Genomic DNA, 16552 nt, shown 5'->3' with positions numbered 1-16552 from the left:
GAGCAGCCCTTGTGGCTGCAGTGGTTACTGGCTGCGATCTGCCTCTGTCCTCACTGCTCGCCCTGGGATCCGTCCCAGGTTGTCATTGGGGCTGTGCTCCACCCACACCGCCTGCCTTGCCCAGACACCAGGGCAGCAGGTTAATGACTGTCCCAGTGAGGTGTCAGTAGCTCGCTGGTCCGTCAACTCTCTTCAGCTTAGAATTTTGTCTGAGGACAAGCTCTGAACTGTTGGGGCGGGAGGGTTTTGTCTCACGTTGGAGCATCCTTTGGGACGTGACTCGGGCACGCCGTGTGCGTGAGGGGCATCCTTTGGGACGTAACTCGGGCACACCGTGTGTGTGAAAGGCATCCTTTGGGATGTGACTCGGGCACACCGTGTGTATGAGGGGGCACACGGTCCCAACCGAAGGGTCCCGGTCCCGCCGCGCAGCTCCGCCCGACTCCCAGGGCTGTGTCAGTGTCGCGAGACTTGAGGCCTCAGGCCCCGCCTCTGCTCTCGCGCGAGTTGCCCCTGCGCGCGCCGCCCGCGCTGCGATGGCGCGCCGGCTGTGGCGGAGCTGCGGGCGGGCGGCCGGGCGTGTCCCGGGGCTGTCCCGCGCACTCCAGCTGGTGTCCGGTCAGGGGGTGTCCCGGGGGCTGTCCGCCGCACTCCAGCTGTGCCGGTCAGGCTGTCCGGGTGCTGTCCGCCGGCACCCAGCGGTGTCCCGGGTCGGGAGCTGTCCCGCCGCACCGGCGGTCGCGGCGGGGGGCGGACGCTGCTGTGCGGCACCTGCCCGCGAGCTGACGGCGGCCGGAGAAGGACGGATCTGCTGCAGCACTTTGGGGCGGTGTCTGTGGCTCCTGTCAGGACCACGGGGGCTGGTGATGGCTGGGCCCCCGGCACGCGAAGCGGGCCCGAGCGGTGTGGCCGGGCGGGAGCCCGCGGGGAGGGCGGGAGAGCGGCGGGGCTCGGGGTACCCCGGGCCGCGGCTTCGGCCTCGCTGGCTCTTAGCGATGGGCCTGTGGAAGAGCAGTGCAGAGGGGCCTCTTGCAGGTGTAGGGGCGCACTTTCACAGGTGTGTCTGTAGAAATCTCTTATTTGATTTTTTTCTTTTTCCAAGTTAAAAAAACACGAGCGTATCTGTTTGGTGACAGATGCTGTTCGGAAAGAGCCTTGTATTCCTGCAGAGCTACAGATAATTGATGTCTGCATCTTCTGTCAGGGTCGTGCTTTCTTTATAGGATATCAGAAATACTGACTTTGTTACAATCATTTTGGGTACCAAATCACGTAGTGGCAAGGTGAAGTAATAAAGTTTGTTAAAACAAATATAACTTTGAGATGAACTGTGTATTCTGTGAGGCTTTGATTTAATTTGAAAAGCTTGCATCCTTTTAAAACCTAAAAAATAGAGGAAAATTAGTTAGAAACCATTCAAAGTACAACAATAGTTACAACTTTTGTAGCAGGAATAGTATTTTGGAAATTGCTTTGATGAAAATGTGTTACTGTGAGGTGAAATAAATTTCTTGTTTGAAAAGAGGATTAGACCTCTTTATCCATATGTACTTTTTTGCAGTTTAGGATGGCTTTTGGTTATAGAAAAAAAGCTTTTCCTGTGTTCCTCAAGCAACTGAGTTCCTGTCTTGATTTTTGACTGCAGGAGGTTTATATCTTAAATTCTTAAGAAAAATGTTTTTTAGTCCTTCACGTTTGCTCCATGTGGGAGTTAGGTGACTACTGTCTGGAAGCTTTCAAATATGTAAGCTTGAACTTACAAATTTCTTGTGGACATATATTTTACATTCAATCTCAACTTTTTGAATGCAGTATAATGTATATATATTATATACAGTAATTTTTTTTGCTTGTTTTCTAGAAACATACTGCTTTTGCCACCTTTCCCAGTGAAAATGCAGCTGCAAAGGTTTGTATTGAGTTTGTTATTGAATGGTTTGGCAAAGCACTTTTCTGGATTGCCAGTTGTGCTCTAAAATGTTTTGCATGTCATCTAGTACTCAGTGCTAGAAAAAACAAGGCAGCACAATGTAGTATTAGAGTTCTGTTTCAGGATTTGCTTGCAGGACTTGATGAAATGAACACTTCAGTAGATACCTAAGAAAGATGAATTGAAAATTGCTTGTGGAAGTCATCTGATCCAACCTTTCACATAGATCATGGCAAACTTAGAGGAGCTGAGACTGTCAAGGATGTATGTGCATTTATATACAAACTAAACCAAACCTAATTTTCTTGTTTCCTGCATAATTACGTATTTGCCATAAAATTCCCTAGTGACGTACACAGTTCAAGGCTGCCTTGAATGCCAACTTTGATAAGAAAACTACCACATTAGTGGGAGACTTAGATGCCAGAAAGGTAATGCTAATAATGCTTTTTAAATACTAGTCTGCTAAAAAGCCTGTGTCTAGAACTTCCGCCTTATGCCCTGGTGTTTGGGTTTTGGTTTTTTTGCGTTGCTTCTATTTTTTAGGCTACATTTCAGAGGAGTACTCAAAAAGTTACAAAGACTGTATGAGGTGAACAGTGGTGAATTAGGTTGCTTGTGTCAGTTGTTAGCAGCCTGTTGTGTTCTGGACTTGCAGAATGCTGGATCTTCTTACTGTTACTTTTAAGAATCTTGATCTTAAAATTCCCAGCTGTTACTAGCGGAATTCAGTATGTTCGTAGTTTATGAGCAAGAGGCTAGTTACTTGAAATCACAGAGATGTACTAGTCTGTGTAATAAGTATCACTGTTGAGGCTGCAGTTCTGCCACTGTGTTCAGATGACCTGACTCTGCCGTGGTTCTGGCTGTGCAACCTTGTCTCTTCCTGCCAGCAAGAAAGAGGTGCTAAAAGCAGGGCTGTTCAGGCAAACACAGTGCAGGACTGCCTGTGTCCATAGTGGCACAGACTGAGCTTAAAGCAGTCGGGACTGCATCCTATGGCTAATTTACCAATCAAAGGAGAAACAGTTATGCTTTAAAATGATTCTCATGTTTTTCCTCTTCCTTTTCTTTCTTTTCTCCACTGTAATTACTTGAAGGCTTTATCAAGGCTGCATCAGCTGAAACTTTTAGGTCACACCTTGGTTGTTGAATTTGCGAAGGAGCAAGAGAGTGTACAGGCTCTTAGCCAGCCTTCTGTCTCAGAGAAGTGTAAAAGGTATGTGCGTAATATAGTTATGATTGTGGTCAAGGAGAGGAAATTTCATATTCATGATACTTTGGTAGTCCTTTTAACTCAAAGGAAAAATTGTAACCACAAAGAAGTGTTAACAAGGAGGTTCAGATCCACAGATAAGTGACTGCGTTCCTCACATTAGACCTGTGTCATTACCTCTGGAATATGTAACTAAGTGATAAAAGCTATGTGATAGTGTTTAATTAAAACAACTGTAGTAGAGGTTTCAAGTTACTTAGAATATGAACAAATCAATAATTTAGTACCTTTGAATTTATACAGTCTCTGAACAGCATGAAATCATTTTAGTTCTTTTCCTATGAGTAGATTGAAGTCAGGAGTGTTTTAATATAGGGAGGCTTACTTAAATCTGCATAAGTACTTATTTTAGAAGACTGTGGCTACAATAATTGTCCACATGTATTAATTCTGAAGCATTGATAATGGCTGTAGTAATACCATTGATAAAGATGTTAAAAATACCTGTGTTAATCAATTTCTAGTATTAATAGATGATGCCTATTTTGTATACTACATGAAGCATTTAAATTTAGCCCTCTTTTAATTAAGATTAAATTAATTTTCAGTTCAGAAGAACCAGTGAAAGAAGAAGAGAAGGTAGAACCAAGCTGTGTTAAAATAGAGAATGGAATTGCACCCAACCATGGGTTAGTGTTTTTTTTATTTGTCTTAGTTATTTTATTCTGTTACAGGTTATTTTGAAATGTGTTATGTACTGTTGAACAATAGTTTTGTTTTCTAGTATGCTACTATTCCACAGGCATAGCTGTAGGAATTGTCTTAAAGATGAAGTTTCAATTCCTCCAGTTTAGAATCCTCACAGTCGAGTAGTGACTGGTGCTTTGAGCCATGAAGTTGTGGATTGCACAGTAGCCTTCTAGCACTATGCATTGTTTTCTCAGGAGGAGTCTGAGGGCTGGGTAGGTTGTCCCAGTGTTAACAGCAGAATACTACTGATTTTTGGTTTTCCAGATGCCGCTGCTTCTTTCCTGCCCCCCCACCCCAGCCATTTGCATTTTTGCACACATGAACAAGTTTTTTGGAGGCTAGTAAATTCAGCACTCTGAGTATTGAGTTTATGATGTTGGCACAGCCTGCTATGCTGTGCTTTTGGTTTTGGATGCTTTGATTGTTTCTAGGTACTTAGGCTTTCTGCTTAGGTTGATACTTTCATTGTGCCCAGCCCAGTAAGTCTGTCATGCACTGAGGCCTATTCCCTGGTGTTAAAGTCAATGTAAGGGGCCCAAAGCTGTTCTTGGGGAAATAATAATATTTCAGTGTTGCTTCAGATGTAATGAATAGTTAAGCTTCTAGTAATCATTAAGTGTTACCAGTGGCAGTGGTGTTAAGGTGTCTTGTTTTTTTTCCTCAGCCTCACCTTTCCCATCAATTCCTGCCTCAAATATTTGTACCCACCACCTTCAAGTGCAATTCTGGCCAATATAGCAAATGCCTTGGCAAGCGTGCCCAAATTTTACGTCCAGGTAAGTAAAAAACAGGAAACAAAATTAAGTATAAAAATCAAATCTTATTTTTCCTCTTTCAGTTATGCACAGAAATAATTTTTTTTGTCATAGTAAATAATAAGTTACTTTTTCTGTGACAGTGTTAATCAATCTTAATTTTTTACCATGTTGAGATAATAAGATTTTATTGACCAGAGATAGCTTACTAAAGACTTAACTGGATATGCTCTTCCTAATTAGATGTGACTTGAGTACTTTGGAATTTCAATTGAGAAGATGCTTTGCTTTTCTGATTAGCCTTTTTAGGGTGTTGCTTTTATTTACCATTAGTATGGCGTCTCAGGTGGAGGCTTTCACATTGTTCATTAACATTAAAACTCTACTGATTTACAGCTGCCAGAAGTTACTGGCTATGATACCTAGCAAGGAACTGTTGTCACTTATTTGTTTAAGGAAACCTTGCTTATTTTGAATAATTTCAGGTACTTCATCTAATGAATAAAATGAATCTTCCTCCACCCTTTGGACCGATTACTGCTCGCCCTCCCATGGTAACTTTTTAAATATATGTTTTAAGTACTGTAGAAGTGATTCACAATTTAAAATGTCAGTAATATGGTAGGAGATCTAAGTTCTAAAAGCTGGAGAAATCTCTAGAGGATAGCAAATACTGCTGCATTTCACTGGGTACAGTGTGCATGTTGGTCTTCTAAAGAAATCTTTTTGACTGTACTTAGAACAAATAAATACACATATATGACAGTAGCACTAGAATGTTTCAAACTGTTGGCTTGCTGTAGAAACTGAGATGGCTTTGGAGCTTAGGCCCCCACCTGTATTTTTTGACTATATTCTTCTCAGGAAAGTCCTTAAAGCTGAGTGCAAGGTGAAAACCCAGGACCATGGGTTTGCCATATTTCTTATCACGTCAGCTTAAAAGAATTAAAACATTCACTGTTATGCTTCAGAAAGCAGCAACATTTTCTTTTTGGTTGTGGAAAGTTTTTCATTAATAATGTGGTTTACCAATACAGCATCTAGATCCCTATAAGCATACTTTGAGAAAATGCTTCTTCTCATATTATAATTTATTGCTTTGACTGTTTTTATTAAGTAAAGGAAAAGAAGGTACACACTTTTTTTTTTCTTACAAAGTTTAGATACTTTTTTAAACTTTTTCCCCATAATTAGTATGAAGAGTATTTACCAGTGCCTGTGCCACCTCCCCCAATCCCACCTCTGCCTCCTGAAGAGCCTCCTTTACCTGAAGAGGAAGAAGAGCAACTGTCTAGTGGGGATGAATCGGAATATGAAAGTGATAATGATGAGGAAAAGGAGAGGTATGTGTTTTGCAGTCATTTGCAAGCTTGTGGGCTCACTTAAAGTGGTGGGTGCCTTTACTCTTCTAGCTTCTGGTTCAGTAAGTGGTGAAATCTCTCTTAACATTTGCAATACATAGATATAGTATCTAGTAGATAGTATATAAAAATCTTTCTAGGTGCTTAGAGAAACTCCAGATCAACTTAATAACAGAAGGACAGTGCTGTTTTAAATGCAGTAAGAAAAGGAAAACGGCCTATTGGTGTGCAATTTATCATTTGTTCTCATGTCAAAAAACCCCCACAGTGCAGTTACAAGGAAGCATTAGTTTGTTTTTTGAATTCTTCATTGTTCCATATCTTTACTGAATTAACTACTCAGCCTAAATCGTATATTAATAATTGGAGGTTGTATGCTGACGATGCTCTTGCAGTTTTGAGACTAAATTGCATCATAGGTGTGGGATTTGTTTAATCTTTAAACTCATACTAAAATTAAAAAAACAGGTTTTTTATTTGCTATTCAAACTGAAAAGTAAATCAGAAAGTCATTATGCTTTATTCAGAAAGAGACATGCATTTGGAAAAAGGCACTCCTGTTGAGTGAAAATTGTGTTATAAATTAAGGTTCAGCTTGGGGTGTCACAGCTTTCCTTACAGCTTCAGTGTCCTAATTAGGAGCATGCTTGGGGAAGGAAAGGGCATCATTGACCTCATTACAATTATAGATTATTAGTGTAGTTTCATTTTTAAGGTACCTAGTTTTGTAATCATATTCTGGAAAGTTCTATTTCAAAGGCTTTAAGGAGAGGAGAAGGGTTTTCATAATGAGTATTTTCAAATAAACTGTAAACCACTTTGTTTTGGTTTGTTTTTTATTTTTGTTAAAATAGAATGACCAAGTTGATGGAATTAGCAACCCTTCAACCTAAAAGACCGATAAACACAAAGAGACGAGGTGTTAGAAAAAAGCAAAGAATTAAAGACTTACTGAATGTTCCTGTGTGTACTCCCCACAGGTTTGTATTTTTTCTGTGTTTTTTTTTTACTTTTTCAGAAGATTACTCCTTTTACTAAATTGTGTTCTCTGCATCATGTTTGCTTTAGTGTTGCTTTTTTAAAACAAGCATTCTTCACTGATAGCTGAATTTGGCAGATGAAGGGAAGATGGTCTTCCCTTATCCTCATGCTTGGTTTTATTGTTCAAAAAGTCCAGATTTTCCTGTAATTTGAACTAAAGTCTGCTCAACTACCTTAATCTGTAAAGTGTACCTGTTCAAGCTCTGTATTTCTCTTGCTATCAAACTAATAAAAATTCCTTTTCATAAAAAAATAACTAATTTTGTATCACAGCTGTGACAGAAGCAATATGGGTCTTTTTTTTAAATACTTATTAAAATAAAAAGTTATAATAAAATTATTATACTGGACTTGGTTTAAGATAAGTTTGGTTTTTGGAGCTGCAGTTCTGTGGCACAGTAGTCACCAGTGTAGTATTTCTGTGTGGTGATGAGTGATTGTGAATGCATTTTTCGTAATAGCCACCTGCTTCCTCCAAGTGATTTGCTATATTTTTTTAAAATGTGGTATATTTTTTTACACTAGGTGAGAACAGCAGCAAGGCCAGTTATTTTTCATATTTAAGTAACTGCTAAAGTTTTTAATAAATGCCTGTTTGTCTTGTAATGTGGTATGTGGTATGTATTCTTGATTTTGCTCCCACTGCCAGCAATACCTACTGTATTTGTGTTCTGATCAACTTGAACTGTGTTGGGTGAGATTTATGAAATGGAGAACACATGTATTTGTGGTAAACAACAGCATAAAATACATCTGGAAGAAATCTTGTATTTGAATATGCATTCACCAGTGTCTGAACCTTTAATTAACATGTTGTTGTTTTAAACAGTAATTTGCACCCTACACTGTCACCTTCAGATGTCTTTGAGCAGCCACATCATGTAGGTCATAAAAAAATAGAGTTTCATATTAGTACTGACATCCCAGCTGTTCTTCAGATAAACTCAGAAAAAGAAGAAAAAAATGGTAAGACTTTGTACTTCCAATGTATTTAATACTAAAATCATCTGGGTTCAATGTGTAGAAAGGTGCTGAAATTTAGGCCAGGAAATTCTTTTCTTCTTTTGTACTGGAGCTTTCAACACCAAGTTGTGTCATGTTTGCATTTGCTGTTTTTCCCATGTTACAAGCTTTGTAAAGGATACAGAGGATTTTAAAGGTCTCTTTCTCTCCTATGTGCTCTGTAGGTTTATGGTGAATTGCACTGCCTTTTAAATGTTAAGATGTTTTTAGCAAATGTTACAAATGCATTCTCAGTACTTTATAGTGTAAATGAATATATCAGGCTAATTTCAGATTTTCCTTTTCCAGCTCTTAGAGAGCAGCATCCAAGTGATTGCCAAGTCCTTCTCTGTGGTGCACTGATTATCTGCTATAATAGTGCTGGGTGATAATAGCAATGAGATGTGATGGTTTTTTATAGGGTTATGGTCAGTCTGTGTTTCTTAGTACTTTATAGTAATATTCAGGTTTTTTAAATCAAAATTAGATAAACCATTGAAAGGAATACAGGCTTGAGCAGGAAGGCTTGTTTTATGCTAACTAGCATGTGCCATGGCTTTTGTTTGTAGTACATTGGGTTTTATAGGACCATATAGAGCAGATGCTTTTGTCAAACCAGGGATTAAGACTAATTTTCTAAAGGATGTGTTCAAATTGCTTTACAAAGTCTACTATATTAAAATATTACTGAAAGGAGTATACTTCTTTTGCTTGCTCTTGATCCTCTTGTGAATAAACATACAAACTGCTTAAATAATGTGTTGAAATTTCAGATCTTTCTGCAACCAGAGAAGAAATCAATAATACAGGCTTTGGAAGGATTTTCCCAGCTCCTAGCTCAAATGATAAAATGGAAACTGAAGAGGAGGATGATGAAATACCATCAGAATTTATTTCTAGAAAGGATCTAGAAAAAAACAGACTTTCTAGAGAAGGTATAACTGAGAATGTATTATCTAGTAATACCTTTTTGATTTGTTGAAACAAATAGTTTAAATAAGTAATTCCTTTCTTAGTTGATGATAAGTTATTTTATGTACTGAGCAAATATGCGAAGTAAACGAACTAAAACAGTCTCTATTTTTTCTCTTCTTTAAGAAATGGAAAAATTTTCTGTTTTCAAAAACTATGAACCAGGTGATCCAAATTGCAGGATCTATGTGAAGAATTTAGCTAAACAAGTCCAAGAAAAGGTAGGTAAACAAGCAAATCAAATATTTATCCAAAAGGGCTTTTTCTTAGCTTTTCTCTTATACCTACACTTTAATTTCAGGATCTCAAGTTCATTTTTGGAAGATACGTTGACTTCCAGTCAGAAGTGGAACGAAATATGTGAGTTCATTTGGTACTTGGTTAGATTTAAGTTTCTTATATTATCTTCTACGATACTGTTGAAAATTGTGATTTTAGAACTAGTCATCGTTTTTTATGTTTCTACATAAAGAAAAAATGTGTTTCATCTGAAAATCTTCATTTATCTCAAGTACAGAAATAGAATTGTTTTATGAACAGTGTAGATGATTGTGTGTATCTGGTCATTTTGCATGTCCTATTTAGTAGTACTGCACACCAATTTGCCATCCTGCAGTCCGATGTTACTTTTTAGTAAATGGTTCCCCCAGGCAAAATGGTCTCCAAGGACATCATTCCTACTTGTAGGCTTTGCTCCTGTTTCTGCTATTTCTCCAATTTGATGCATGAGAATCACATTTTTACTGTGAAATATGAAAGTTTTGTGAAACCTGAGTAATTCCCAATTCTCCATTTTGCCTCTAGGTTTGATATACGTTTGATGAAAGAAGGCCGTATGAAGGGACAGGCTTTCATTGGACTTCCTAATGAAAAAGCAGCTGCTAAAGCATTAAAAGAAGCAAATGGATATGTCTTATTTGAAAAACCCATGGTGGTTGTATCTTTTTCTTCAAACATTTACATTATATTCTTTGTAATCTGTCCTTCAGTCTCTTGTTTTGCTGTCATAGTGTTCTACAAAAAAGGAGACACAGAAAACCAGTCAGCATAACACAGTGTACTATTGTTAGTTTTATGGTAGCTGAAAAAAAATAGAGGCACCTCTTCTAAAATAGGAGATTAAAGGTGATAATATTAAGACAATAAGATTCTCTGGTCTTACCTCCAATCCTGCAAAGACAATACAAAAAATAATTTAGCTTGTATGACCTCTGTATTTAAATTAAATACAAGCTTTTTGACTTGGTTGGGCCTATGTTTGCAGAATTAAGAACATAAGAAGTGTTCCTATTGGGGTCAGTTGTCTCTGTTTACACTGGGTCTCCAGCTGGAACTGTCACTTTTTAGTTGCATGGCACTGTTTTTTGTTGTAAATCTTTCCTTATTTTTCACTTGAATGTTTCATAGTTTGTTTCATTTTCTTTGTGCTCACATTTATCCCAACCTCTGTTCCTTTTACCTTTTTTCCTCCTAAATTCTGAGACATCAAAGTTACAGAATTAACACGCTGGGATGGAAGATTGTAGATATCAAGCATTTATCCGTCTGTAGTTACTCTGCACCAAACCTATTTCCAGTTAGTTTTCCTTATTTACTTAGTACTGCAAACTCTTGGACAGTCTCTCTTAATAACTTTAGTACTGTGTAATGGTGAGGTCCTAATCTTTGACTAATGGACACTACTGTTATAATACTTTATACTGTAGTAGAATTGATTCACAGGTAAAGATCACTTTCTAGACTGTGATTTGCAGAAGTAATCTTTTTTTTTCTTCCTGATTGGCTTCTACGTATCACAGACACTTGTAGTCCTTAACAGAATCTCAGCAATTTGCTCGTTCAGCTAGACCAAAACAGGATGCCAATGAAGGGAAAAGGAAAAAGTAGAACACTGCACAAGGTATGGACTCTCTGCCTGAAAATAAAAATAAATAATCAGGCCTGGATTTTTTTTGTTAGCGTGTGCGTTTGTTTGCTTTTATGTAATATCTCTTTAATGGCTTATTTAGGAATACTGGGAAACATTCCATACAATTTTCTTTTCTTAAATGTGTGCTTATATGAGGAAAGAGTGCAAGGTATATAGTTGGTGTAAGTTTAAAACGTTGCTTCTTCCTCTGTTTAACAATTCGGAGACTGACATTTCACTGCTCCTGATCTCATAGGGTACCTGTCAGTTTCTCTGATCCTTAATCTGGGGAGCTAAGGAGAGTAATTATGTGGAATTGGACCACTTACCTTTTAGTAATCTTCCAGGGTTTTGGTATTGAAAAGAGTTGCCTCTTTACAATGGTAGGGATGGAAGGGAAGGAGTAAAGTGATGCTGAAGAACTGGTTCCAGCAATGAACTTCTGCTAGCTGTAAAGGACCTTTGGCTTTGCTAACTTTGGAAGATGAGATCTTAGTGCTGTTGCAGCATCCTTTAAACTTATCTGAATTAGTGAAGGATTTTCTGTCAGAATATGCTGCTTAATGCTGCATTAATCAAGACTTCCTTTGTGGAATGCGCAGGTCCTGATTTTTGGCATTATTATCCCATCATAACATGTTGGGAAAATAACTTATAGCAGAAAGTAATTGCTATTATTTCTTATGATGTAGCTTTACTTCACTACTGCTTACTCTATTTCCTTTTAACTCAAGCGAAATGAGCTCTAATTTAACTGTGATGGGTTTCATGGCCTGAAAACATTTGCATAGTGAACTCTCAAATTCTCATGTGAAGTAACTGATGCAAGAATAAGAAGCACTCAGTTCTCAAGCTGTACTCTCTGATAGATCAAGGTCAAATTTAAAGGGCATTGAACTTAATCACTGGTTACAGTTGGGGATTGCTCTGGGTAAGCCACCACTTAAGACAAAATGAACTCAAATCTTAGGCTGAGTGCTTATGAAGCATTCTACTTAATCCATGATGTGTTTTTAATCTGGAGGTTTGATTCTTGTTACTTTGAAGAAAACATGAACTTTGAAATAAAGGATGTGAACAGTTGGTTTTGATTTTTACAAATTGGTTGGAGACCCCACAGAATGGTTATTATGAGGGTAGTATTTCTATTTACAACAGTTATGTTAATTGTATGTTCCTTGTTGTATCAATTGTCCTAAGGATTTCTTAATCAGATTATGTTTGAGCTTGTTTCCCTCATATCTGAGATACTACTTGGTCTTAGAAGTTCCTGTTTCGTACAACTGATTGTGGTTTGCAAAATCTATATTTTGTAAAATTAAAAGTAATTTTTTTTACAGGCATTCTGTATTGGTCATTGAAAACAGAGAAATGAGCCGTGGCTAAAGTATCTTATTAGGAACAAGTGTTGTTGAGACAGTTTCAGTCTTGTTTCCTACTCCTGCTTTGTTAGCAAAAACTTGTATTTATATTTTATCTAGCATCTAATAAGAAGATTACTAAGTGTCTTGATATTCAAAAAAGAAACTTGAAACATTTTAGCTATTGGAAAGCCTGATAGATGAAAACTGAGCATTTTTATTCTTTTTAGGAATTCCATGTCTTTGCAACTGATTTTGTACATTAATTCTGAATTCACTAAACTTGATAAAAACTTGAATTCCATGAAGAAACTAACAAAGTGCTTACTTGGTTATTAATTATGATGATGGTCAACTCAGAAGCATTTTTTAGAGTGAACAAAAACATACTATGCAAGACTTAATTGTGCACTTGAAAGTCTGACCTAAATTGCCATCTTGCAGGTGTCATTGGTTTAATGTACCATGGGCAGAACTGCTCCCTTAGCTTGACTGTTTGTACATAGCAATCACAGAATGTTTAGAATGATACAGATTTGTAAGGATCCATGAGGTTTAGTTGAAAATATTTGTTTGATTTCCCAGCTAATGATGAAATGGAACCCTATTTCTGCATGACTATGTTTTCCTTTTCCTACTGGAACATTCTGGTGGATGCTGATTTATGATGCAAAATTCCATTATAGAAATCTGAGTCTGGTTTTGTGTTTCATGGGGTTTTTTGTTTGTTTGTTTGGGGTTTTTAAAATTTCCTCTATAGAGATTTTATCCTTTGTGGAGAAGATAATACCTATGGTTTATAAAAATACTATGTAAGTCCTCGCTGGCTGAAATATCTTTCTTGATTGACTGGCAAAAAAGTTCAGTTAGTATTTGGGGTGACTATTTTTCCTGTAGCTAAAATACAACTTTTTGGGAGAAAGGTTATGTAGAAGAAACTGATGCTGAGACTTCTCCAGCTTCTTCTTAGGAAGAAGTGACTTGAAAGCCAGCATTAAATGGAAATGTGATTGGGTTTTGGACCTGATGGGGAAAAAAAAAAGTGAGTCTGTGAGATGGCAAAGACTTGAAGGAGAATTATGAAACAGAAAAATCTGGTGGTATCCTAGTAGTTCCAGTTACAAAAAAATGTATTTACTTTTGAATATGGAGTTTAGTGTTGGTGGATCCATCAACCCTCTTTAAATCTCATAAGGTGTCAGAACTGTATTTTATCAAACAAGCATATTTGCTTTTGATAGGTAGCATAAAGTTATGTGTCTGCAATACTGAGAATCAAGTAAAATTAAACCACATTCTGCTGTTCTTCTTTAGAAACATTCCTGCGTAAATACTGCAGTAATACTGTCATGCAGAGTGTATCCTTTCTTGTTGTATCCTTTTTTTGTGCAATGTTTCCCGTAGCACTCAACTACATCTAAGTTTTCTTATAGAGTAGGTGTGGGGAGGAGTTTACATGTTTAAAGCTTGAGCTAATCTGGTAATTTTGAAAAGCAAAAGATGCTTTTTCAGGGGGAAAAAAGAAATCAATGAGTTTTCTGTGTTGTGTGAATAGACACATTAAAGGTTCTTAGTCTTAAAAGGTGGCCTCCACCTTTTTCCTCAAAGATCATATACCTTACTAATTTGTGGTCCCATTCCTTAGTGAAACAGTTCTAGCTCAAACAAGCTGATGTGTGTGGAGCTGTGCTGAGCTCACACTGAGGGTGTCACTTTGTTTTTCTTTAAATAAATATTATATTAATATGTTGGCTAAAATATGTTGCAGAGCAATTCCTAATATTAAGGGGTTGACAGGTATTTAGATCATTTGATGATTACTGTTGTCCTGGTATATGAGAAACAATGTATAGTTGATTCAGTTTATACATTCCTTACTATGTCTTTTTTGAGTAAAGAAAAAATTAATAATAACTTGCAATGAAGCATTTGAACTAATACTCAACTATTAATCACTGCTACCTTTTGTTGGTGTTTTTTTTTTTTAGATTGTTCTCTGCACTGAGGTAGTGTTGTTGCCAGTGACTTAATTTTCTTGTGGGTTTCATACTACATTACTACTTAACTTTCTGTAATTTAAAATTAATACAGCCTGCATCTATTAAGTCATATTTTTTTCAGACATTAAGCACTTCTTAAAAGACTTTAACATCTTTCAGTTTAGTTGTCAAAACAAAGTATAACAGTGCTGTTTGCTGTTTGTTCTTACTTTTAACATGCCTTTGTGATGTTCCAGGTCCCTTTTGTGTTCCATCTCTTTCAAGTATTATCAAGCTGGGGGAAGAAGCAGTGTAATCATCAGGACTCTTGAACTGTGCGTAGTAGCGTTTCTAAAGTATTTAAGGCAGACTATAAATTGGCAGACTATAAATTTTCTCGTCTTAAAGATTCCACATCTTTAAAGTGTCACAAGACTTACATGATAAATGTATGTTAGTTTGCTTGTGAAATCTAATAAATTATTTCCTTTCTCTTTGTTTTGCCTTTCTCTCTTCATTTTGGCTTTTATTGTGGGGTTTTTGAGTTGGGACGGATCTTTTTCCTGTCTTGGAACCAGCAGGAGGACTAGTGCACCGACATGAATTTGTACTGTGAAATTAGGCACTGTTTTACTCAGTAATTAACTTCCATTGTTCACCTGCATCTTGAAAAATGTCAGTAGTGAGACTGAAGTCATTAAAACAACAGTAGCGGTTAAAGCAGTGTTAAACCTGTGTAAATGCCCTGTTGAACTGTGATTAATAACAACAAATGCTATGGAGGTCACATAGTAGGATTTCTTACATATTTGGCAGATTACTCTAACTGTCTCAAATCATGTGGGAAACATTGAAATGATGTTTACTTGGCAATAGGGAGTCCAGTCTAGTGGACTTAAAGTTATTCCATAAAATACTAAGTCATGGTTGATGGTCTAGTAACTAGCTCGTGTAAAAGATTTATTTTGTCATCATTCCAGCTGCAAGCAGTCCAAATCACTAGTTATAATGGCTGGACCAAAGTAAGTGTATCTTTGCTGGTTCTTTTCATATGAATTGGCTTATCATATTACTATAAAATGCTTTTACTGGAATTCTTTTTTAGCTTATTTGTTACATTCCCATGTGGACTGTGTAGTTGTTTGTTAGTTCATCTTACTTGGTTTTGGACGTGTAGACCAGGAAAAATATACTGAGAGAAGTTTTATGAGAGTGGCTGAAGGGTTTATGATGCTTAGAAGTGAGAAAAAAGTAGCTTAATTTTTTTTGTGTGTGTTCTGTGGCCATTCCATTATGAATAAAGCTAAGCTGTATTTTTGGTGGGGTTTTAATTATTAAAGTAAAATACAAATAAAACATGATGTCCACCATCTTACACTCATAAACTATCAAGGAAACTTTTGCAGTCTTGTTGAGAGAATATTTTTTTGGAAGTCAGGAGGAAAAACTTTCATTCCTTTAAGTCAACTGGGTTTTTGTATACCTATTTCTGCTGACGGTTTGTATTTGGGGCTTTGTTTCTATGGTTCTATGATAGTGTGTCCTGACACCCGTGTTGAGCTACAAGTACAGGACCAAGTTATTAAAATAGTGCATAAAAGGCCAGCAAGTGAGTTTTCAAAGCAGTGAAGTAGGGTAACAGCAAGGTGGTGCTGTGCTCAAGGACAAAAGTACTTTTTTAAGGCATGCAATAACTGTATATCCCTAGAGCCTTCCCTTCCCAAATCTCAAGAATATGTTCCAGACTATAATCTTATATTGAATCGACATCATCGTGTGTAATATAAAACTTCTAGATATTTTCTCCTTTAGTGTTGCTAGAGTGGCTTTGACATACAAAGTAACTAATGGAGTTAGTCATAGAAAAATGGTTCTTTTATCTGAGAATGGACAAAACCACAACTAAAGTAAACAGTTTTATTTGGTCATCTATATATAACATGTAAGGACCTTCTGCCAGGAGCTGCTAGTTCGGTAGGAGCTGCAGTGTTTGGCCTACAACAGGAACAGTAGCAAGGCAAGCTACTTTAGGAAACCAGTGGCCAACAAAACTAGCATTCCAGGGGAAAGAAAAGCAAACGAACGAAATCCCAAATAGCGATCCCCAGCAGAGACGGGTATACGGAGGCGGGCTCGGCTCTTCCCCGGGCTCTGGCGCAGTTGTGCGGGCCCGGCTCGGTCCCGGCGGAAGGGGCGGTGCTGCGGGTGCGGGACTGGGGCCGGCCCAGCACGTACGTACGGGGTCCCGGGGCTCCGCCGCTCCTCTCGGGGTGTGC

At 37.8% G+C, this 16552-nt stretch overlaps 1 protein-coding gene across 1 annotated transcript; it reads left to right on the top strand.

Moving 5' to 3' along the window:
• The first annotated feature begins 536 nt into the window (after positions 1-536).
• On the top strand, positions 537-14769 carry RNPC3 (RNA binding region (RNP1, RRM) containing 3). Its single transcript, XM_029963224.1, has 15 exons — positions 537-1037; positions 1862-1909; positions 3031-3149; positions 3755-3835; positions 4561-4672; positions 5137-5205; positions 5846-5994; positions 6867-6992; positions 7883-8019; positions 8829-8990; positions 9154-9248; positions 9329-9387; positions 9832-9964; positions 10855-10927; positions 14534-14769. The coding sequence occupies exons 1-14, from the start codon at positions 537-539 to the stop codon at positions 10912-10914; spliced, it is 1851 nt and encodes a 616-aa protein (XP_029819084.1). The 3' UTR covers positions 10915-10927; positions 14534-14769.
• Positions 14770-16552: the final 1783 nt, after the last annotated feature.

Source organism: Manacus vitellinus, unplaced genomic scaffold (genome assembly GCF_001715985.3).
Source record: "Manacus vitellinus isolate BGI_N305 unplaced genomic scaffold, ASM171598v3 scaffold_56_pilon, whole genome shotgun sequence".
Lineage (NCBI taxonomy): Eukaryota > Metazoa > Chordata > Aves > Passeriformes > Pipridae > Manacus > Manacus vitellinus.
The sequence above is the reverse complement of the archived record's forward strand: the minus strand, read 5'-3'. Positions and strand labels throughout refer to the sequence as shown.